This window comes from Salvia miltiorrhiza, chromosome 1 (assembly GCF_028751815.1).
Source record: "Salvia miltiorrhiza cultivar Shanhuang (shh) chromosome 1, IMPLAD_Smil_shh, whole genome shotgun sequence".
NCBI classification, from domain to species: Eukaryota; Viridiplantae; Streptophyta; class Magnoliopsida; order Lamiales; family Lamiaceae; genus Salvia; species Salvia miltiorrhiza.
The window spans coordinates 32,435,524-32,460,612 of record NC_080387.1 but is presented as its reverse complement, the minus strand read 5'-3'; the positions used below and the strand labels follow the sequence as shown (position 1 = coordinate 32,460,612).

Genomic DNA, 25,089 nt, shown 5'->3' with positions numbered 1-25,089 from the left:
AATTATAGGCACGTATTAGCGAGCTATAATTGCATTATCCGCTTAATTTATTTATATTTTTGACAGATATCTATTAAAATTAAATGCTAATTATTTCTCAAGCTCATCAAGTTCGATAAATTTTTATTGCAATTTAATAGCATCCAATAATCCCTTTAATGAAATTTTAAAATTGTTATCCACCCAACATTATTTTAAGGGTTAAGGTACAGATACCCCCTAAACTTGACCCCCCCTAGAACGTATACCCCCATTCTCCAACTTGATACAAATTGCCCTCCAAACTCGATGGAAAGTATACAACTAACCCCAACCCACAGACGGACGTTAGACGCCGTCCAGAAAATAATTTTTTTTATTTTTTATTTTTAGTGGGCCTCACTCCTCTCTCTCTCTCTTCTCCACGGCCATTGTCATCAATCTACCACCAGAAAGCAAGCTTTGAATCTCCAATCAAAAATCGGAATGACATCGTCCTCTCTGTTCGACGGAGGGAGCGTAATGGGATAGAGATATCATCACTTCTTCTACTTCTACTTTCGAACCAGACAGAGAAATCGAGAAAAGATAAAGGGAAAAGGTGCAGATTGGCCCCCGAAGTAGTAGCCCCTATAACGTATAACCCCTCTTACTCACTGTGTGTGCAACTAAACCCCTGAACTCCGAGAAAAGGGTGCAAATTTCCCCCTCTGACCAAACGCCGTTAAGTGTCCGTTAACGTTGGAGTTTAATTGCACCCTCTACTTCAGGGGTGGATCTGCACCTTAATTTTTTTTTTTTTTTTTTAATTTCAGCAACCCACCTCCGGCATCAACTTAACCACCGCCGTACTCATCGATTCTGACTTGCACCTTGTCAGCTCGCACGCGCTCAATCTCTTGGTTGTCGACTGCCCACCGCTTACATGCAGCAACGCCACCAGCTTCTTCACCGCCCCGCACAACAACATCTCCTCCAACACCTTAACCTTTTAGGCTTATCTTATGATATTAATTGTGTATATATTTATCTATATAATATTTATTTAAATTTTATTTATTTATTTTTGAATAATGATTAAAACTCTAGATAATAATTATGATTTTATTTTTGGCTAATTTAATATTTATAAATTTATTTTAAAAGAGAAAAAAGAATGGATCCGGGTCAGGACTGCAGACCCTGTGAATCTAATAGATCTGGACATGAATCTCATTTTTTTGGACCTAATGGATTTGGACCGGATCCTGACCTAAGTAAAAAATACGGATATGGATTTGGACCAAGCATGATTCGATCCAGGTCCACATCTGGAGTTGGTGATGCTGCTGCATGTCGGCAGTAAGCAGTCGACGATCAGGAGATTGAGCGCGCGCAAGCTGACAAAGTGTAAGTTGGAGCCGATGAGTACGGGGGGCGGTCAAGTTGATGCCGGAGGTGAGTTGCTAAAATTATAAAAAAAAAGGGTTAAGTATCAAATAAGCCCCTATCATAGTGGCCCTTTTCACGTTTAGCTCTCTATAGTCGAAGTTGGGCCAACTAAACCCCTGAAGTCCTTAATTTCGAACAATCAGGCCCTCTGCCCTAACGGCAACTTAACACCGTTAACGACAACGATTCTGCCTCCTCCGTCCCCGTCGCCGTCGATCGCCCCCTCCCTCCGGCCCGTCTCCGCCGCTCAGGTCACGATCGCCGTCCCCGGCCTCCCCGATCCCCACCACCAACAGCAAATTCAGCCGGAGATCGCGAAGAAGCCGACGTCGCCGCCCGATGAATCGCGGAAGCTGTTCCAGCGCCTCTGGACCGACGAGGACGAGATTGAGCTGCTGCAGGGGTTCCTCGATTACACCACCCAACGCTGCGGCCCCCACAACTCCTCGCAGCACGACCACGACACCACCGCCTTCTACGACCAGATCAGGAGTAAATTCCAGCTCGATTTCTATCAGAACCAGCTCGTCGAGAAGCTGCGTCGCCTCAAAAAGAAGTACCGCAACGTCATCAGTAAATTCAGCACTGGGAAGGAGTATACGTTCAAGAGCCCCCACGAGCAGGCCACCTTCGAAATCTCCTCCAAAATTTGGGGCAACGCCGCCGTCAATGGCGTCGCCGCCTACCGCGCGCCTCCCGTGCCGATCGATGAGGATGAGGACGGCATCAACAACCCTAATTTCAATAATTTCGTCGATTGCCAGAGCCCCAAAACACCAAAACTCCGGCGAAATTAATTTCAATAATTTCGTCGATTGATAAAAACGCCAAAACTCCGCACTCCAGGAAAAGGAACCGTGCCGGAGCGGCGGCGGAGATGGGCTCGTCGGCGGAGGCCATCAGCTAGGTTAAGGGTGGGGGTGGGGAATTGGGGATTCAAGGCGAGGCTAGCAGAGTTTCCGGTGAAAATTAATGTGTAAATTAAAAAATAAAAATAAATAGTTAACGGTGTTAAGTTGCCGTTAGGGCAGAGGGCCTGATTGTTCGAAATTAAGGACTTCAGGGGTTTAGTTGGCCCAACTTCGACTATAGGGAGATAAACGTGAAAAGGGTCACTATGATAGGGGCTTATTTGATACTTAACCCAAAAAAAATAAAAAATTAAGGTGCAGATCCACCCCTGAAGTAGAGGGTGCAATTAAACCCAAACGTTAACGGACACTTAACGGCGTTAGGTCAGAGGGGGGAATTTGCACCCTTTTCTCGAAGTTCAGGGGTTTAGTTGCACACACGGTGAGTAAGAGGGGTTAAACGCTATAAGCGCTACTACTTCGGGGGCCAATCTGCACCTTTTCCCAAAGATAAACAATAATCACCACCAAGTTTTACACTTTGAATACAACGACCTGAAACTGAACGGTGTGCCGGCGAACATAGTTCAGCCAACGGAGCAAAATTCCCTTAATTCTATTTCTAACTTATATTATTCATTCCAGAAATTTACAAACCAATCATGCTAATTTCAATAATGAATAAACTAAGACCATTTACCGCATGCAGTGAGAGGTGAATGAGGAGATCGACAAAGGCGCCGACGACGTATTCGTGATTGCCTTTCTCATTGACTCTGAGGTAACACGTCGGCAGCTCCTTGAGGCAGTCCCTGCGCTTGATGCCGTGCGCCGCCAGCATCTCCGCCATCGAGGATCTGATTTTGCCGCTGCCACCGCCACTGTAGGGAAAGGTGCGTGCTTTTGCCGCGTCGTCTCCTGAGGATGGAGCTTGTCTCGCCAGGCTCGAAGAAGAGGCGATCGGATCAAAGGCCTCCGATCACGACGGTCTCATCGGGGAATACATGCGATGCTGCCGCAGAGGCGGAGAAGCTCTCGTTGCAAAAAGAGAGAGTCTTAGGGCTGATGACGCATGCCGGCCATGGCCACGGCGACGCAGCTGAGGTGGCTGATCACTATTTTATTAGCAACAAAAATACCGCAACTAACACGGTGTAATCGTAGTATAAACAGTAATCGGATATCGTATCCACAGGGACTGTAAAACGAAATTACTCTATCTACTTCCTAAACAGACTATCACAATATGCAAGTAAACAATTATAAAGGTGTATTACGAACTAAATTGACTAAATAAAACTAAAGAGCATAAAAACTATGATAATTAACTCAAATATAAGAAAAGCTCTGACCCTAGGGATGTATTTTCACCAATCAACAACATGCATTCAACCTATTGATTCAATTACCAATTTTAATCCAACCCTGATGAAAGATCATTATACTATCCACAAGCGTCTCTAACGACCACCTATGAACGTAGATTAATTAATCCCTTTTCACATTCAAGACTCCAAGGAATAAATTAACTCCCAATAGCACATAAAGAATAGCTTCCTATAGCTTCACCTATCGCATTCAAGACTCAAGGCTAACACTATATCATGCATTCCTGAATCGGCTGAACAATTATCGCATTCAAGACTCAAACTGAACAGCTAGACATGTAAATCATTGATCAGATAATTCACAAGAGAACAGGCACCAGGAATCATGAATCACAAGTTGGAAGGCAAATTGATATCAATAAATCAAAAACACATAATCAATCAGCTATGTAGAAACCCTAGGTTCAGATTAAAAGACTAGCCAGACATAATAAAATCAAACATAAACATAATTAAATTGAACACAATTGTAAAAATAAATTGTATAAAAACCGAATTAAAACGATTGTAGCGGCTTGAATCTTCAATCTTGATCCAAGCCTTGAAAACTGGAAAGCTAAAAAGTTCTAAAGCTATAAAACTGAAATATGAATGTTGAGAACTGAAAAACTAAAGCTGGGAACCCTAGATAAGTCAAAAGAAGACTTATTTATAGTATCAGGGTAAAATACAGAGTTTGAGCTCGAAAATAACTTGAAAAATCGTAAAAACGCGGAAGGAAACGGAAACACGCCTAAAAACGGCGACCCGTTCGGCGGTCGCCGAACTGGTCGCCGAAAATGGCCTAAAAATCCTCCAAAAACGGCGATCGCCGTTTTTCTTCCTCAAGGCCAAAATCTGAACAGGAAAAACGGCGACCCGTTCGGCGGTCGCCGTTTTGGTCGCCGCTTTTGCTCATAAAATCTCCAAAATTCGGCGATCGCCGTTTAGGTCGCCGAATTTTGACTGCTGCGTGCGACGTTTTTGTTTCGGCCATAACTTTCTCGTCCGAACTCCGATTTGTGATCCGTTTGCGCTCACGAACTCGTATCGAGACAATCTACAACTTCTATTTCAGAACATTGTTCCAAATTCGAACTCAATAAATCTGAAAATTCCTTCAAAGTTCGAGTAAGAATCATGTTTCACAAGATAAAGCAAATTAAGCACAAAACAATCATCCAACACTCAATTTCCTATAAAATTAACATCATATGAATATTAAAAACCATGGAAATATGAGTGTTATCAACTCCCCCAAACTTAAGCCATTGTTCGTCCTCGAATAATGATAAGAACACAATCAATAACACGAATGGGTAAGAAATCTAGCTCATCGATGCCTCCAAAAGATAAAGAATGATAGAATTCTCAAATCCTCAATAATCAAGCACAAAATTCACCAATAAACACAACCTATAGCAAAAATCAACCTTGACATTCCAAACAATTGAATCTCACAAGGTATGTGTATCACTCAACGCTCAATTTGATGGAATAGGACGTGTATACTCTCATCGAATTCAATGCAATGTAGATCTCTTACCATAGGCTTGCCAATCGTCTACAATCTCCATCGCTAATAGTGTGCCAGGACTAAGATCAAAAAGGTCTTTTTCTTTGGGTTATAATGTAGGGACATTGGTTAAGGTAGGGAAATATAGGCTAAGTGACTCAAAATAATTTAAGAACACCAACCTTATAGCTTCACAAATCACAAATCAAGTATGGAATAAATTCCATCTTCCACCCAACTATATCACCATAATCAACACAACTCCAGGGATTTAATCATCACAATGCAGAACTAACCACTCTTTTATGCTCTCCATTTATTTCTAACACACGAAGTCGATTTTCTAACAAATTTCTCAATATACACTCGACTTCACACTTTTTTTTTCTTTTTCTTTTTTTTTTTTTTTTCAACAATTTTTTTTTTTTAGAGCTTATAAGAGTAAATAGTAGCTCAATATCATCCCTTCTTTTTCACAACCCACTATGAATATTCACCACACGAAGATCCCCATATACTTCATCACCCCCTATCATCCGGCTAAAGAATAAAAGCTAAATAGGCTCAAAGAGGATAACAAAGGATAAAATATTCAAGGACAGTGTTTGGGATAAAAAAATGTGGCTAACAAAAGATGGCCTAAAATCATCTCCTAATCCTGGGCACAACAGCAACCTCGACACAGAAACCATGGCAAGTTATAGAAGATCACTACATATGCATGACAAGACTCACAACAAAGAATAAACTGTGTATGATAAACAGTTATGGCTCAAATCCTCACAGGTTTATTCAACGTCCAAAAGTCAAGGTCAAAATCACTCTAGAATTATGCAAATTAGTTCCAATTATGCTCAAATCATCAAAGAAAATCAAATTCCAGTTTTTTTTTTTTTCATAGAAATCATCATTGGCATCTCACCAGAAATCTAATGGAGCAATAAACACACACCACCAACTAAGCAAGATAAAACAATAAAGCCAACAAAAAGATAAAAGTGATACACATATCTACTCTCACCCCCCTCCCCCAAACTTATTACAGAACATAAGTTCGAAAATAAGTTTGGAGGGATGATGATATGTGTGTCACTACTCACAGAAAAACATGCTCCATGGTGGTAGTATGGACAAGGCGCGAGTTCCCGCATCTTCCAAGCTCAACACTGCACTAAAACACCAAACAAAACAAAGAAAACAAAGAAACAAAAAGAAACTAAAAGAAAGAAAACAAAACAAAGAAAACGGTTGGGTTACCTCCCAACAAGTGCTTAATTTAACGTCTAGAGCTCGACGATACCTCATGGTCTCAATGAACATCAAACGCAGCGGGCGTGACAGACCGCCTAACACGAACAGAGACAGAGGACTCGTGCGCATCAGCTGCGTGAAAGATAACTCTTCCATTTGGCACATCTGTCATAGCTCGCCCCGTAGCTAAGAATGATCGACCAAGAATCAATGGCGGATTTGCATCTTCAGGAATATCGAGGACCAAGAAATCCGTAGGGAAGACGAGCTTGTCAACCTTCACAAAGATGTCTTCAAGCTTTCCTCTCGGCTTCACTCTTGATCTATCCGCCATTTGAATCTCCATCGAAGTCGGCTTGAGATCTCCAATTCCCAACCGCTTGAAAACAGAGATGGGCATCACATTAACACTAGCCCCTAAATCACAAAGAGCCTCGGGAAAGAGCTCTCCTCCAATCTCGCACTCAATGGTGAAACTACCCGGATCTTTCTTCTTCGATAGTAGCTTCATTGGCAGCTCAGTGCCCACAGCTGTCGCCTGCGGGATTTTCTTATCCTCATCACCCATCTTCTTGGTGTGAACAACTATATTTTCTTCTTTTTCCTTGGGATCCTGCAATTTTGAGAGAGTTTGAGGCTGTGCACGCCGGTTCGATTCTTCGAGTAGCCTCTCTAGCTCATCCACTATGCGTCTATGCTCTGTCTCCTCGGGATTGGCAATTTCTTTCTCATTCTTGCAATTGGAGACCTCCAGCTTGATTTCCTTGGCATCCACATTTTTGCTCGGCTTCATAGCATATTGCTCTTCAAGCACCTCTCTTTTCATCAGCCTACGGGGGAATGGAGCCTTTGGGATGTATTCCCTAAGTGGAATAGGAGCCTTGTGGGGTTCCTCAATCAGAGATTCATGCTCCTTGCTCATCCTCATCTCTTTTGTAGACAAAGTGCCATCAAAAATAGCATTGCATTGGCCCTTAGGATTGATAGTAGTGTTGCTTGGGAATTGGCCCGGCTTGTGCTGCGCCGCCGCTTGGTTGGCAATCTGACCAACTTGATTCTCTAACATCTGTACCTGCTTAGATAATGCTGAGAAATTATTCTCCATGTTAGAGATTTTATTTCCAACATTCACCTCCATCCCAGTCATCTTCATGAGCATCTGCTTCATCATGTCCTCCATCGAATCCTTCTTTGGCTCATTGATGACTCCCCCACTAGAAACAGAAAATCCTGGTGGAGGTTGCACAGCATTGTTTGGGTTTCCATAGGAAAGATTTGGGTGCGGACGTGCTCCTGGCTGAAACTGCTGCTGACCCTGCTGATATGGCTGACCTCTGTTATACATCCCTGGCTGTCCTTGCTGAAAATTCCCATAATTTCTGTCATTGATATAATTGACGTTTCCCAAGCCTGATGGGTCTATCACAGCTTGCTCATGACGTCCAGCATTCAATTCACCAATTTTTGCAGTCAGCTCTGCCAGCTGTGTAGCCATCGCTGCCTGTTGAGTAACCATAGCTGCCATAGGATCAGAAGTGGACGCAGCTGCAACCTTCTTCAATTGCATACGCTCAGATGGCCATTGGTAGCTCGTAGAAGCCATACTATCAATAATGCTCCATGCATCAGAGCTGCTTTTCTGGAGTAGAGAGCCGCCTGCAGCTGTATCCATGTGCATCCTCGTACGCTCCCCGCAGGCATTGTAGAACATTATCACGAGCGTGCCTTCATCAAAACCATGGCCTGGGCACTTTCTGAGCTTCTCCTGGTATCGCTCCCAAGTATCCGCCAGCTTTTCTCCCTCATACTGCTGAAACTGCACGATGTCCATCTTTAATTTCAAAGTAAGGCCAGGGGGATGAAACTTGCGTAGGAACGCATGAGCCAAGTCCTCCCACACGATATTGTCTCCCAGCTGCAGCGTATGATACCACGACTTCGCCTTATCCCGCAGTGAGAAGGGAAAAAGTCGAAGACGGATAATGTCATCAGGGACACCATTCATCTTCACCGTGCTACACAGCTCCAGGAAATGCGCCAGGTGCGCATTAGGGTCTTCGATCGCTTGTCCACCATATTGGCTCTGTTGGACCATCGTGATCAAACCCGTTTTCAGCTCAAAGTTGTTAACGTTCACTCGTGGGGGCTCCTGGTACACATACTGTGGTATAAACGCTTCATTGATGGCTGGTTGTTTCTGAGCCTCTCTCGTCTCTTGTGCATCAAGCAGCTTCTTCAACTGCTCTTGCAGAGCTCGAATTTGGATTTGCTCTGGAGTAGCCATCGTTTCTATCTCAAATTGATCGTTGTGCTTCTTTAGGTTGCGCAAGGTCTTATTGATTTCAGGGTCAAACTCAAGGAGAGGATTTCCGTGGGATCGTGTGTTCATATGCAACCTACAGAAACACAACTATTAAAAGTCAGAAAATAAAAATAAAAACAAATAAAACTTGCAGTACTATTAAGTCCTATTGGAAATATTAAAGCAAAATCTAAACAGTCCCCGGCAACGGCGCCAAAAAGTTGATCACTATTTTATTAGCAACAAAAATACCGCAACTAACACGGTGTAATCGTAGTATAAACAGTAATCGGATATCGTATCCACAGGGACTGTAAAACGAAATTACTCTATCTACTTCCTAAACAGACTATCACAATATGCAAGTAAACAATTATAAAGGTGTATTACGAACTAAATTGACTAAATAAAACTAAAGAGCATAAAAACTATGATAATTAACTCAAATATAAGAAAAGCTCTGACCCTAGGGATGTATTTTCACCAATCAACTACATGCATTCAACCTATTGATTCAATTACCAATTTTAATCCAACCCTGATGAAAGATCATTATACTATCCACAAGCGTCTCTAATGACCACCTATGAACGTAGATTAATTAATCCCTTTTCACATTCAAGACTCCAAGGAATAAATTAACTCCCAATAGCACATAAAGAATAGCTTCCTATAGCTTCACCTATCGCATTCAAGACTCAAGGCTAACACTATATCATGCATTCCTGAATCGGCTGAACAATTATCGCATTCAAGACTCAAACTGAACAGCTAGACATGTAAATCATTGATCAGATAATTCACAAGAGAACAGGCACCAGGAATCATGAATCACAAGTTGGAAGGCAAATTGATATCAATAAATCAAAAACACATAATCAATCAGCTATGTAGAAACCCTAGGTTCAGATTAAAAGACTAGCCAGACATAATAAAATCAAACATAAACATAATTAAATTGAACACAATTGTAAAAATAAATTGTATAAAAACCGAATTAAAACGATTGTAGCGGCTTGAATCTTCAATCTTGATCCAAGCCTTGAAAACTGGAAAGCTAAAAAGTTCTAAAGCTATAAAACTGAAATATGAATGTTGAGAACTGAAAAACTAAAGCTGGGAACCCTAGATAGGTCAAAAGAAGACCTATTTATAGTATCAGGGTAAAATACAGAGTTTGAGCTCGAAAATAACTTGAAAAATCGTAAAAACGCGGAAGGAAACGGAAACACGCCTAAAAACGGCGACCCGTTCGGCGGTCGCCGAACTGGTCGCCGAAAATGGCCTAAAAATCCTCCAAAAACGGCGATCGCCGTTTTTCTTCCTCAAGGCCAAAATCTGAACAGGGAAAACGGCGACCCGTTCGGCGGTCGCCGTTTTGGTCGCCGATTTTGCTCATAAAATCTCCAAAATTCGGCGATCGCCGTTTAGGTCGCCGCATTTTGACTGCTGCGTGCGACGTTTTTGTTTCGGCCATAACTTTCTCGTCCGAACTCCGATTTGTGATCCGTTTACGCTCACGAACTCGTATCGAGACAATCTACAACTTCTATTTCAGAACATTGTTCCAAATTCGAACTCAATAAATCTGAAAATTCCTTCAAAGTTCGAGTAAGAATCATGTTTCACAAGATAAAGCAAATTAAGCACAAAACAATCATCCAACACTCAATTTCCTATAAAATTAACATCATATGAATATTAAAAACCATGGAAATATGAGTGTTATCAGTGGCAGTGGTGGGGGAGTCGGTGGCTTTGAACAAAAAAGGGAAATTTATTGGCGGAGATATCGTTTGAATCCAAGAGAGAGAGAGAGAGATCAATTGGAGAGAGAGAGAGAGAGAGGAGTGATAAAAAAAGGGTTAAGTATCAGATTAGCCCCTATGGTGGAGGCCCCTATGGCATTGAACCCCTTATGGCAAGGGGTGTATCAAATAAGCCCCTATGGTGGATAAAATCAAACAATGTAACCCCTAACCCTAACGTTGCACTAACTCCGTTTTCTTCATTTTTTTTTGTTTTTTTTATTCCTGCGGGGCCCACCAGCAATATTTGGGCGGGTGTTTTTAACAGAAGACATATGAATCGACGCTCAACAATTACTTTCTTCATCAATTCTCATTCGAAAAATCCAAACAAGTTTCACCTTGGTTGCAGTCGCCATTGATAGAAGAAGATAAGCTATTGGAGTGGGATTGATCGAAACGCGATTAAGGTAGGTTTTGATCCCTTTTTTTTCTCGGTTTTTGAATGTCGTCAGTAGTATTTAGTAGTGCATGCAAGGGTTTTGAATGTTGATTCATCTCGAAGTAATTTGTGTATAAAGTATTGAAATTGAAATTGTTTGCGTTTTCTTGCTCTCTGTGATGCAGCATGTTGGTTTTCGTTTTTAATTACATTGGTATATGGGTGAAGGATGATGGGCATGGGAATATGTTTTATAATGGCTTCAACTCTTCAGAAATAGAAGAAGAATATGATAAAATGACATATGAACGGATTATTGAGGAATTTAGTAATTGCTATGGTAGTAAACCTAAGACAGTTTATGCCTTTGATGAAGATGAACCTTTAGAAAAAGGATTAATCCTCCTTAGGGACTCCAATCACTGTAAGAAAGTGTTTGACTACTTTGATTGTCTTGGTCGAGAAGAGATCTCATTGTTTGCTGACCATGAAATGGATCCCATGCCTGAAATTACACCTTTACGTATGTTTGAGGAGGAAGTTGACAGGGGTGATTTAGAAGATGTTCATGGTTTGAGGATTGCCACTGATGGTGAGGATAATCCTAAGGATGTAGCTACTGGGGTAGAGGATGCTAGTTTGGCTAAGGTTGATGCTATCCAAGAGACTGATGATAATCCTAACATATTAGACACTGGGATAAAGGATGTTAGTTTGGGCCAGGCTGATGATAATCCTAACACAATAGACACTGAGATAGAGGATGCACAGGTTGACATTGGGCTAGAGGATGCACAGGTTGACACTGAGATAGAGGATGCACATGCTGAGGAGGGACTGATAGTAGGTGAGGGTGCTGACCATTATGAAGTTTTGGGTACTGAAGATGAGGATGATGATGACATAGGTGTTGCTGTTGACTCAGATACAGACTCTAGCTTATATAGTGATGTCCAGTCAGATGGTGATGATGAGTTGGTTGAGGAAGGTCCTGTTTTGGATTCAACAGAACTTGGGGAGCAGGGTAAATTTGAGTTAGGCCTCACCTTTGCAGGGGCAAAGGAATGTAGGGAGGCTATCAATACCTATGCTGTGAATTTTGGGTACAAACTTAAGTTTGTAAAAAATGAACCTAAGAGAATTAGGGTCATCTGCATTAGTGAGAAGACTTGTCCTTTTGTAATGTTTGCTTCAAAAGATGGGGAGGCAGAAGGGTTGGTTATTAAGACTTTGATTGCCTAACATACCTGCTCAAGGCAGAGGGAGGTGTCTGGTGCATCTCAAGCATACCTTGCCAACTATTTCAAGGAGGCATTGTATAGAAATCCCAAGTTTTCTTCTAGGGATATGCAGGGGCAAGTGAAACAAAATTTGAAGGTTCATGTTAGCTTGATTAAATGCAAAAGGGCTAAGAGGCTCATACTGACAAAGCTGAAGGGCAGTTATAGAGAAGAATTCAATATGTTGTGTGGGTATATTGAGAAAGTGAAGGAGACAAACCCGGGAACAAAGATGGAACTGCAGTTAAGTAGGGATGAGTTAGCAAATAGGAGGAGAGTGTTCAAGAGACTGTTTGTTTGTTTTGATGCATGTAAGAAGAACTGGCTGGGGGGTTGTAAGCCTCTGATTTCTTTAGATGGATGTCATCTTAAGGGGGTTACATTTGGTGTACTCTTAACAGCTGTTGGCAAAGATGCCAATGATGGTATTATTCCAATAGCTTGGGCAGTGGTCAATAAAGAGAACAAACATAATTGGAATTGGTTTCTTGGTTGGTTGAAGTGCGAGCTGGAGCTTGGTGATGGCTCAAGGATCACTATTATGTCAGACATGCAGAAGGTTAGTAAATGCTTTGATATATGCAACAGTTTTATGTCTTTGAAAAATGTAACTCTGATTTAATTATGAAATATAAATACAGGGGTTAATGGAGGCAGTCAAAGATCAGATTCCACAAGCTGAGCATAGATGGTGTGCTAGACACATCTATGCTAACTGGAGTAAGAAATGGAGAGGTGAGGAATTGAAGAAGAGGTTTTGGCTGGCTGCATGGAGTTCATTTGAGGAAGAGTACAAGTTGAACCTATCAAAGATCAGTATGATCAAGAAACAAGCTGCTATTGATCTCCTCCAATACCCACCCCAAAATTGGTGCAGGGCATACCAGAGTGTAAGATGCTGCATTCACATGGTAGATAACAACATCTCTGAGTCTTTCAATTCTAGTATTATTGAAGCTAGACACAAGCCCATTATTAGTATGCTAGAGGATATTAGGGTGCTAGCTATGACTAGGATTAGAGATAGGAGATGTAGTGTGAATGGTTGGAAGTCTGACTGGTCTCCTGCATCTATGAAATTGTTTGAGGATGCCAAATCTGATGCTATGACATGTAATGTGATCTGGAATGGGGAAGATGGGTATGAGATTGGGGAGTATGAAGATAAACACACTGTTTCTTTGGATAGCAAAAAATGCACCTGTAGGATGTGGCAATTGACAGGTGTTCCATGCTGTCATGCCCTTGCTGCTTTGTTCTACTCGAAATTGGAACCTCTTAGTGTGATGTCCAGCTGGTACCATAAGTCCACCTTTCAGAGAAGCTATTCACATTCTATAAAGCCTGTTCCAGGATGCAAGTTTTGGAAGGTGAAAGAGAGTGATGGAGTGGAGCCTCCTCCTGTTGAAAAGAAGATTGGCAGGCCAAAGAAATTGAGAGTAAGAGCTCCAAATGAGTCCAAAAAAGGCAGCAAGCTTTCAAGGATAGGTCAGGTTCAAAGGTGCAGTATTTGCAAGAGTGCAAGTCACAAAAAAGGTCATTGCCCTCAAAGACCAAGTCAGGTATGGTTACTTTCATTAATTTAGAAATGTAAATACTTTGCAAATTATTTTATGTGTTGTTGAATGCTTTTCAGATGACCCAGGGTACACAAGGATCTTCTTCATCTGTGCCTTCAAAATTGAAGGAAAAAAGAAGATCTAAAGGCATAGGATTGTACATCAATCCTGACAGTGGAAGAACCATTCTCAATGTAAGATTGCACAATATCTTCTTCATTTGCCTATTAATTTAGAAATGTAAATACTATGCCTAATATGTTCAATACAATCAAACAGCCCGGGATGTCACAATCTGTGGTCATAGATGAGGGTAGATCTTTGGATCCAGAACCAAACACAAGATTTGCAATTCCAGATAAGAGTCAGTTGAGAAAGGAAAAGAGAAAACAAGGGGAAACTGTGGGAGAGCAGAGCAAGCTTAGGAAGGTGGCCTCCAAACCATTTAAGGCGCCTCAAGGCAAAGGCAAACATGAAGATGAACAAGTTGTCCTCCGAAGATCCCCTAGAGGCAAAAATGTTGCTTCAACTGTAGGTTCTACTACTACTAGTTGAAGCAATCATTTTGGAGGATGTTAGGTTCATTTTCCTGTTTGGTTGATGAAGACTTAAAACTTCTTTTTTTGGATGTCATAGGTGCTGTGAATTTATGCATTTTATACTGTTTTTTTGGTTGATGGAACAACTTGAAGTCAGAATATATGCTCATATGATGCTTGTAACAGATGGTGTTTTTTTGACAATTTAAGAATTATGGAATGGTGTTGATTGCTACATCTCTTACTGTTTTTAACTGTCTAGCTTTCACAATTATGAAATGGTGATCATTGTTGCATTATGCTATGACAGGATGAACAGATGATACCAATGATACCAATGATCCTTCACACACAAATGAACAGATAATATGCAATGATCCTTGCAAATACCAATCACAAGTTCCACAAAAATAATTCACTTCATTTCGAATTTGCAGATTTACATATGATAGTAAACTAAACTAAACTAGTGCATAACAAGCCATACACATCCAAGAAACAATCAACATTGCAGTAACTAATCTAGTTTTCTTCATATTATTGATAGAATCTTCTTTGAGCATTTGAATGACATTCCAGATCTTGGCAAATTCCATCTCCACATCCATCGGTTCCGAGCTTGAGCTCTCTTTATTCTTCATGATCTTCAACTCGTTGATAATGTCTTTAGCTCTTTCAGTCATTGGTTCGTCAATCCAATCAAACAAACCACAATTCTTCGTCTAAAACAAGAAATTACCAGATTTACAAGCTAAACCTTCAACAAATACACAACTATAAAATCTGAAGCATACCTTCCAATTCCGGCACCTATAAAATCTCCTACCAGGATTTTCGTCGGTCCATGAGGTCATTATCACAGCTCTCGTCCTTTTTCCATCAGTGTGGCACTCACAAAACCTTGGATTTTGAAGGTCTTGAAACTGGCGTCCACCGCGCGAAGATCCCGACCCACAACCACCGGATACTGAATTGAAACTCATGGGAAATATCGAAATGGAATAACAGAGTGAATCCCTAGGTTAATTTCGCAATACTTACTGCGCGAAGACTCTGATTTGAAGAAACGCAACTTAGGTTAGGGTTCTTCAAATCCAAAAATCCCCAAATATGAAGGAGGATTTCAATTAGTTAGCTGGTGGGCCCCGCAGGAATAAAAAAAACAAAAAAAAATGAAGAAAACGGAGTTAGTGCAACGTTAGGGTTAGGGGTTACATTGTTTGATTTTATCCACCATAGGGGCTTATTTGATACACCCCTTGCCATAAGGGGTTCAATGCCATAGGGGCCTCCACCATAGGGGCTAATCTGATACTTAACCCTAAAAAAAAAAAAAAAAAAAAAACGGCGTTTAAATTCCATTTAACGGACGGGTTTATTTGCACCATTGTTTCAGGAGTTCAGGGAGGTCAACGCGCCTTGACCGAGTCTGGGGGGTATACGTTCTAGGGGGGTCATGTTTAGGGGGGTATCTGTACCTTAACCCTTATTTTAATAATTGTAGCTAAATTTAAGTATTTTAATGGTGTTCTAAACATATCTCGAAGGTCTTGTGTAGTTGATGTAGGCATTTCTGATGCCTACCACCTTTTAATAAAGTTTTATTTTTCGAACAAAAAAAAAGTATTGTGGACAAAAATTACCCTTAAAGTGTATGCACAAAAATCCACAATCTTACTTTTTTCTCACATTTTGTCTTTCACATTGTCTCTCTCTCAAACCCTAAATTGTCGACACTTCTCTCACTCTATCTCTCTCTCGTCGACGACTACCTTTTCGTTGTTGCCGACAACATATATAATCATCAGATTCACTTGAACGTCGTCGTCGCCATTTTACTTTCCAAAATCCGAGGAACTCCACCACTGCAACATTGTCGCCAGATCTCTGTGAGATCTATGAGTTCCAGATTTGAAGCGATATTGTATTATAAACCCAACCAGTTGAAATTTATTCCAAGTACAATAATAATGTTAGAGCATTTTAAACTCTTGGATAATATGTTAATAAATTAAAGCTGTCAGATATTCGTAATATGAATAATGATAGATAGTGCAATATTAATCATTTAATGGAATAGATTAATATTAATAGACTTAAATTTAAGTTCTAATAATTTATGAGGGTGTTTGACTAAGCTTATTGTAAAGAGCTTGTAACCTTCAATAGCTTATAAGATGTTGCAAGAGCTTAAAAGATGTAGTTTCTCAAGTGCTTATAGGTTGTTAAAGTGTTTGGATAATTGAACTTATAAGCTAGAGAGATAATTTTTTAATAGAGAGAAAATATTTGTTTGAGAGATAAAATCGAGGAGAAATGATGTCACAGCCGAACTTAGCTAAGGATAGTTAAGTCGGGAAACTATGACTAAGGGAGGGATATTAGAAGCGGGGATAGAAAAAGAGTGAACAAATAATGAATGATAGAATTCAAATAATTGTCAAAGAAGAAAATCCATAAGATAACTGATGTTTTGTCATATAGACCCAATAAACTTGTAAGTTCGGATGAATCCGACTTAGCTAAAAAGACATAATACTTAAGAGTACACAGCGAAATAACAAAATATGACTACATGTATGAAGACATGTATCCCAAGAGTTCATTTATAATACTACGACAAGAAATCCCGTTCGTCGGATCATTTATAAAAATTGTAAATTGTCATGTCATCACATACAATACAACAAATGAGTTTTTAGCTAAGAGGTTCAAGCTTATTAAATTCATTTGTGATTTTTAAAATTCGTCTGATCAGACTAAGTCTTTTGAGATTCAATCATATATGGGACTGTGTGTCGGAGGACACTTGACCGGCCAACCCGCTCGATGGCTCACGGTCACTGTGTACACTAATACCAGCAGGATAGCTATCCACTCGGGATCCAAATTCGATTATCAAATTGGTAAAGCCAATACAGATATAGATCATACACTAAATTAAAACATTTATGGCAAAGATAATACTTAAAATATTTCAATTCAATTGCTTTTGAAAAGAATAACTTGCTCAAATATAACATTAAATGTCATTTGATATATATGAAAGTAAGCTCACCTGATAGCAATTTTTGCTTCGGTGCAGTAGCTCCTATACTAACACTTACTCTCGGGCTTGACCTTGACGAGAATATAAAATAAGACATCGGCTCATGTAAAATTCTCAAATAATTATTCAAGAATTATTATTCTAAAATAATAATCCGAAAATTCTATTATTAGTCCTAGCTATTGGATTAAATAAATAAAATAAACTAATTAAGGCTCGTCTCATGAGATAAGATAAATAACTATAATTAATCCGCTAGCTCATTTTAGGGTGTTCTAACACCCTTACTAATTAAATGGGTCTTGCTCTATTTATTCAACTAAAAGTACATAGCTAATAATCCAAATAATAAATTAATCCGTAATTAGAATGTAATAACCCGCTCTTTGTTAATGATTAAAGATTAGATAATGCAATATTTAATTATTGCATCTACAGTTTTGATAATCCAACGATTATGATTTGATGAATTCAGCTCAAGATTTTGAATTATCTATCATTAGAAGGAGAGTTATTATTATTAATTTCGCGGGTCAAGTTATTTATTTAAATGTAATGGAAATATTATTTCTATTTATTATTGTACCAAGTCGTGGATTTATTCCGACTTTAGAGCGAATTAAATATGAGGATTTAATTTATTATTATTATGAGATGCGCGATAGAGCTAAGCCGGAGATTAGTTATACAAATACGAGAATAATAGAAGGATTTTAGTATCATCACATTCATTACAATTTACAACTTTTACTCCTACAATCTATCTAGTAGTGAAAAAAAAAAGGGAAAAGACAAAGAGAGAAGAAAAGGGGGGAAGGGACGTGGTGTCTAAGGACAGCTGCAACTTCAGCTCCCATCCCTCCACTACACTAACATCCCCTCCACATGCATCAACCCATGCCAAGGTACACCTAAAAGGTCATTCAGCCACCTCTACTGTCCCACCTTTTTAGACACTCAAGTATGCAGCCACCAAAGGCCATCCCTATCCCTCATCAATCAACCATCAACTCCTTCCCTTATAATCTCATTTTCAGCTAGCACTCCCCTCATTTTCTTCCTTGGCGCATCGGCAATCGAAAGAAAAGGGAGATTCATTTGTGCTGCCAGAGGTAAGCCTAGGCTTAAATCCCTCCATTTCCTTCATAAGCAATTGTTAAGCAAATAAGCAATTTATTTCAGTTTCTATCCATTGAACTCCAGAGCAACCAACCAAAAACACAAGAACATTCAAGGTATTTTCTCCATCAATATGTTTTCTCCCATGTTACACGTTTCATTCCCATCATGCTTACGTCCAGTTATAAGAAAATGCATAGAATATGAGGAAAAAACACGAACTTTGTTAAACCAATAGAACACCAAAGCCATGAGAATCTCCTATAACATAGCAACATACTCGACCTTTATGCGATGACAATTCCTATCTATGTAGTCTTAGGTTTGAACTTAGCTTCTTGAGGTGGGGGTGAATGCGGGCTGCGCTACTCCATTTAGCAACGAGGAAAGCCGACGAAGGCGCCCATCGCTAGAATGCGACGACGGCGATTCTCCAGTGAAGGGGGCGACGACGTCTGAATGCTGACTCGCCGATTTTGGAGCCGCAGCAGTGGAACAACGACGAGCTAAAGAGAGGAGGGTCGAGGTGCGAACGGCAGTGGTAGACACGACCTACAGGTTCAGTCGGAGTCGAGGAGAGTCTCGATCTCGATTCAGAAAAGAGAATGAGAGGACAGCCGCACGCCGATCCTTTAGCAGGGGCGGCTGCGAATTCGCCTAAACCAAAATGAGAGTTAGGGCTCAATTCTGATTTGGGGAAAAGAGTGAGAGTTTGCGAGGGGTGAACGGAAAGAGATAGGAATGGAGTTAGGGGTGAAGGTGTGCTGGCGGCGCTAACAGTCGGGACGCCAGTCTCGCCGGAGAGGGGCCGTGGCGGCGGCGTCCCATCTGAGTTCAAAAGGAAGCTAGGGCTCGATTTCATGGTGAGTTTCAGTGAGAGAGATTGGAGTCGAAGGGGACAGCGTCAACCTCAGAGGCGGCAACAGGCCTGCTTCGCCGGAGATGAACGCTAGAACCGACCGCTCGCCGGTCCTTCAACGGCGGCGGTGGAGTTTTCTGAAAAAGAAAGGTGGGGGGGAAAGTTGGGCTTGATATTGAGAATTGAAAGAGAGGGATTTGGAACCGTGAATTAAGAGAAGAAAGAAGTTGGGCCTCTTTTTGGGCCATCTAAATTGAGCTTCAGTTGGGCTGGTCTTAGTTTGTTTTATATTTCTAAGAGGACCAGTTTTGTGGGCCAGATTCATGGCTGCCGTTTATAATTATTTAAGCCTGATTAAGACTAGTTCAAGACTTATTATTTGATTAATTAGACGTGGCTATTTCTTTTATAGATTATTAAGCACGAGGTTTATTTGATTAGGAAGCGGGTTAGAATATCCTAACATGAGCATATTAATTAAAATTATTAATCTGATTTCATAAGACGAGTTTTAAACCTGAAGCCTGGACTAGTAATAGAATTTATCGGATTATTATTTTAGAATAATAATTACTTGAATAAGACTCATGCATAGTTAAATTACGCATTCTCATTAATTGAGAATTTCTCTCGAGTCAATGTCTTATTTTATTTTCTCGTAATAAAGGTCAAGCGCGAGAGTGAGAGCTATACAAGGAATCACAGCGCCTTAACAAATCTTTGTTATCAGGTGGGCATTTCTTACGCGCAAAATAAAATGCTATAGGAGAACTATCAAAGTTTTTATGCTTCAAAAATGCAAATTAGATTTCTAAATGATTTATGCTTTATTTCGTTTAAATAATTTACACTTTGCTATTTATGCTTATTTGCGCCTAAATACTTTACGCTTTATTAATTTACGCTTTGTTACGCTAAAGTGATTTACGCTTTAATGAGTTACGAGTTGATACGCTTAAGTTATTTATGTTTTTTTTTTTATACTTGAATGCTTTATGTTTGTTATTGATGCCTATGTGATGATGCCAATGAGTTTGAATCCTGAGCGGATAGCTCTCATGCTAGAATTTATGTACACAACGCGACTGTGAGTCAATGAGAGGGTTGGCCGGTCAAACGTCCGTTGAGGGAGGCCTCCCTCAACGGTACGATGCTAGCGTCTGTTGGGGGAGGCCTCCCTCAACAGTACGATGTCGTGTCCGCTGAGGGAGGCCTCCCTCACGGCGCGATGCATGTGTTCGTTGAGGAAGACCTTTCTCACGACACGATGCTTATTAATAGGACTTTCGTTGATGAAGAATGCACTCACGCTATTTATGAATTTGGAAATGTTTAGTAAACAAAGGATTTGAAAGAAGGCTCATGTCTCTTATATGATGTTGTGGTTCGTTAATAAAATGTTAGGCTTATATTTTAGTTTTGACAATTGTCCACTAAGTACTTTTGTACTTAGCCCTGCATATGTTTATGAGTGTGCAGGTTGAGCTGTGATGGACGATGAAGTGTTGCTGAGTGGAGCTTTTGTCGAACTTAAATTAGGCTCAGAAAGGATATATGTCTGCATACATGTATCTCAGTTATGTCTTCCGCTGCAAACACTGATTATGTTTTAGTCAAATCTCTATCTATGCCAATTACTCTTCAAGAAATATCTAACGCTTACTCGGGTTCATTGAGTATCCTTTTTAATTATATGCGTCAGTCTTTCAATGTCTTAAATTTTATTTCAAGAATTAATGCTAGATATCAATGTCTATAACCGAGTTATGAATGAGTCGAATGTGCCATTTCTAACCCCACTTCTTAAATCCCTTCCCTAGTCACGATTTCCCGGATTAGCTATCCTTAGTTAAGGCCGGTCGTAACATAGAAGCAGTTGAGTCTAATTAATCGCTTAATCAATACTGCTCATTAATCTGGCTTAAATAGATATGAAATTAAGAAAATAATAATATCGGCTCAAATAATTAAAAGGCCCAATATAAAGTAGTCCAATAATTAAATAAGTAAAAGTGGGCCTGAATTAAATAAATCATGGCAGTTCACTACTATATAAATCTGCAGCCTACATAAAAATAATAGAAAGGCCCAAGTAATATAATACATCTTGGCTCAAATAGTAATAATAATAACAGCCCAGCTCCACAAAATCGGTCCAAAGAAAATGTTCGAAGTGAATGAATTTAAAAATTGGTCTTAAATAATGATAATAATGCAAGGCCCAACTGAATAAATCTCCAACCCATTCTACTAACTAAAATCGATCCTCTTGATGAAGTATGGTATGTCTATGATTGATACACACGAGGGTAAAAAGGGTGCTAGTTTTGGTTCATGTTGCTATTCTACTTCGAGGGTATGACCTTTATTCTTGCCTTGAGTATTAGCTCAAGCTTGCTGATTTTGAAACTACGTTGATTAAGTCATTCATGATTCTCTCAAATGATGCATTTCTAAGTAATGAACATTGGTTCTGTGTGAAACATGTAACTGGAGGTAGTAAACTGAGATAGAAATAAAGTGCCTTGAATTATTTGTTGGTTGGCTGTCGTTGAAGTATTAAATGGGGGAATAACTGAAACAATCAAGGTTGTTGTTCTTTGTATTAATATTGGTGGAATTTAGAATCATGAATTGGAGAGAGTTAAAGAATGCTTACTACCTCTTGAAGTTTTTGGCAGAGCAATGAATGAAGTCTCTGTTCCCTTTGGTTGTTGATGGACTAAGGCATGGATGGAAGGAGGGATCGAAAGTGGTAAAGGTGGCGGTTGGCTGAGGGGATGGCTGTCATAGGGTGGTTGATTGACTCCCTAGGTGTACTTCTTTTGGTATGGTTGAATCTGCTCCAGCTGTAGAGAAGGGATGGAGCTGCTGTTGTAGCTGCTCTTGCATTACTCACGCACGTCCCTTCCCCATTTATTTTCTTTCTTTGCATTTGCCCTTTGTTTTGTTAACAGATGGTGTAGTAGGGATGTGGTAGAGGTAGAAAGTTGTAACTTGTAAAGTGTGATGTGATAAATAAAATCCTTTAGTATTCTTTGGTATTTCTGTATTTGTAATACTAGTTCTGATCTTGTAGTTTAATTTGTGATTCGTTTGCGCTCACGAACTTGTCGAGATGATTTACAACTTTCATTTAGATAATTCAGCCTCAATATTTATGTATGTAGATTTCATAAAAGTTTGAGCAAATATCATATTTCACAAGATAAACCAATTTAAACACAAAACAATTATCATAAATTAAATTTCCTACAAAATTGACATCTTAATAACATTAAAAACGATAAAAAAAGTGAGTGTTATCACATCCCAATATTTGACACGATATCCCTTGGGACGAATGGTACAAATATGTCATTTTGCACCATACGTGCCAACACTTGGTGCGATCAAACCTTTGTACCTTACAAAATGACAAATTTGTACCATTCATCTCAAAGAGCTATCGCGATATATATATTTTGGGACGAATGATGCGAAATGAAGTATTCGTACCATTCATTTCAGGTGCTGACACGACAAAATTTTGAAATAACATAGATTTGAAATAATACAAATTCGAAACAACATTTTATTAATCTTCTTCATCGTATAACAAATTTACTTACAAATACAAGTTCTACCAATTCGTCGGAATACACGAACGAGAAATGGTTCAAAGCCATCAAATTCTACCAATCTACTGGTACATCTGATAGTATTAACTAATGTGGTTCAAGATTGCAAATCACCTATCTTAATGTCTCTCTTGAGAACAAAACTTCTCCCTACATATGTTTTTGATTATTTGCACTCATGTATGAGACTATTGGAATTGATTTTGAGATTGACCAATTTTTGAGTAACGAAGATAATTAATTTAGTAGAATTAAATGCCATAGCATCAATCTATGTTTGAGTAGATGATCATAGTATATTTATTTACTCAAAATCAATTTTCGGTGAGTGAGAAATAATTATTTAAAGTTTGTTAATTGTGTTGGGAACTTAATGAAATATCTTAATCCTAGTTTGATGATAGCAAAATCCTTAGGTTTTACTTGTAATAGACTAGAACTGCTAGAACTCAACTGTTAGAGTTCTTTTTCTAGTTTAGTTGTTGTTCTGAAGACTGAAGACTGAAGCCGGAGGACTGAAGACTGAAGTTGTCGACTGATGTAACGATGAAAGGCACTGTCAAATACTGATATTTGACTAACCAGTCCAAGAATCAGTTACGACTGATTACTTAATGCGAGCCACGTAGATTCAGTGGACTGATACCAAAGTCAAGTATCAGTTAAACATTCTTCCTCGGACTGAAGCTCCAAAGCTTAAAGGAAGTCACGCACTCCAGAAGTACAGCCACATTAAATGCAGAGATTTCAAGGATCGTCATTTCTCTGCAGAGCCTTCCTTTTTGGTGATTACCTTTTCAGAGACGTCGTATCTCCTGATCTCAAAGTAGCCGTTCTCACCAAACAAAGGAACCTCGAAGATTGAAGCCTCAGCAAAGTTCAAATCTATCTCCAACGGATGAATTCTTGAAAACCATTTCAGCCAACGGATCTATTCAAGACCTCTCCTATAAATAGAGCTCGAGGATCACTTCAATCTTCACCGATTCAACTACACAAGCTGAAACACTGCCGAATTCATTACTCAGCAATTCAAAGCCATTTCAAAGTTTGAATCGAAGAAGAGAATCACAAAGCCAAAAATCAGTCACTGCTGATTATATACATTCTCTTAGAACTTAGGCAAATATTGTATATCCAAAGCCTAGGTATAACTGATTATAGAGAACTTGTTCTTTGTAATCTAGTTGGCAAGTGTTCGAACCTCTTTTCAACCGACCGAATCGAGAGTTTGAGTCGAGAGGAGTTCAGACCAGTGTTCTAACTCCAAGAGATCTTAGTCTTTGCGGAAAGGCATAGTTTTGTCTCAGTGAAACTAAGAGTGAGAAATCCAACCTAGTGTGTTGGTACTGAAGATTGGATCTTCGGTTGTTTAGGTCTGCTGTGCACCCGTAAGTACAAGCCCAATGAAGTTGTCAGTCTGATCAACTGACCGTGGATGTAGGAAGTGTTTTTCGAACCATGTAAAAATCCCCTTGTTATTTATCACTTTCAGTATTTATCTTTCTTATCTGTGCACAAACGTTTTATCAACTGAAACTGATTAATAGCAAAGTGAAACATAAATCTTGACAACTTGTTTAATCACAAAGGCTACTTCGAAAGAAAAGTTTTCCGCTGCCAGTAATATTAGTCGAACTGATAAATCTTCGGATAGTCAGTGAGATTCATATTACTCCTCTGTTTTACAAACTCAACTGAAGTCTAACGTGTATCAGTTAAAGTCTTTTACTTAATTGATAACTCCTTACTGAAGAGTATTCAGTATCAGTCGCCAAGCTAAGTCTTGCTAAACTCTTTTAACTGAAAAAGGTTGTGTCAGTTTGTTTTCGTTTGAAAAATAGCCTATAGGTGTATTCCCCCCCCCTCCATACACCTATTCGAGACCCCAAGGGACCTAACAAATTGGTATCAGAGCAGGTTGTTCGCAAGAACAATTTCGCTTTGACCTTGTTCTAACTGAACTAGATCCCACTCAGAAGGGTTGTCAAGTGATTTCAAACCTCTTTTCAACCGACCGAATTGAGAGTTTGAATTGTAAGGAGTTTAGACCAGTGTTCTGACTCCAAGAGATCTTAGTTTTTGCGGAAATGCATAGTTTTGTCTCTGTGAAGCTAAGAGTGAGAAATCCAACCCAGTCTGTTGGTACTGAAGATTGGATCTTCGATTGTTTAGGT

At 39.6% G+C, this 25,089-nt stretch overlaps 2 protein-coding genes and 1 pseudogene across 2 annotated transcripts in view; 2 read left to right on the top strand and 1 right to left on the bottom strand.

The window, feature by feature from the left end:
* Positions 1-25,089, top strand: part of LOC131020541 (uncharacterized) — a 1,142,091-nt gene that overhangs the window by 456,522 nt on the left and 660,480 nt on the right. The window lies entirely within an intron of this gene.
* LOC131006477 (probable transcription factor At3g04930) lies at positions 1,577-2,317 on the top strand (annotated as a pseudogene).
* Positions 14,727-15,248, bottom strand: LOC131006469 (uncharacterized). Its single transcript, XM_057933629.1, has 2 exons — positions 15,060-15,248; positions 14,727-14,987 (listed from the first exon to the last, which is right to left on the bottom strand). Exons 1-2 carry the CDS (start codon positions 15,246-15,248, stop codon positions 14,727-14,729), a joined length of 450 nt encoding a protein of 149 aa, XP_057789612.1.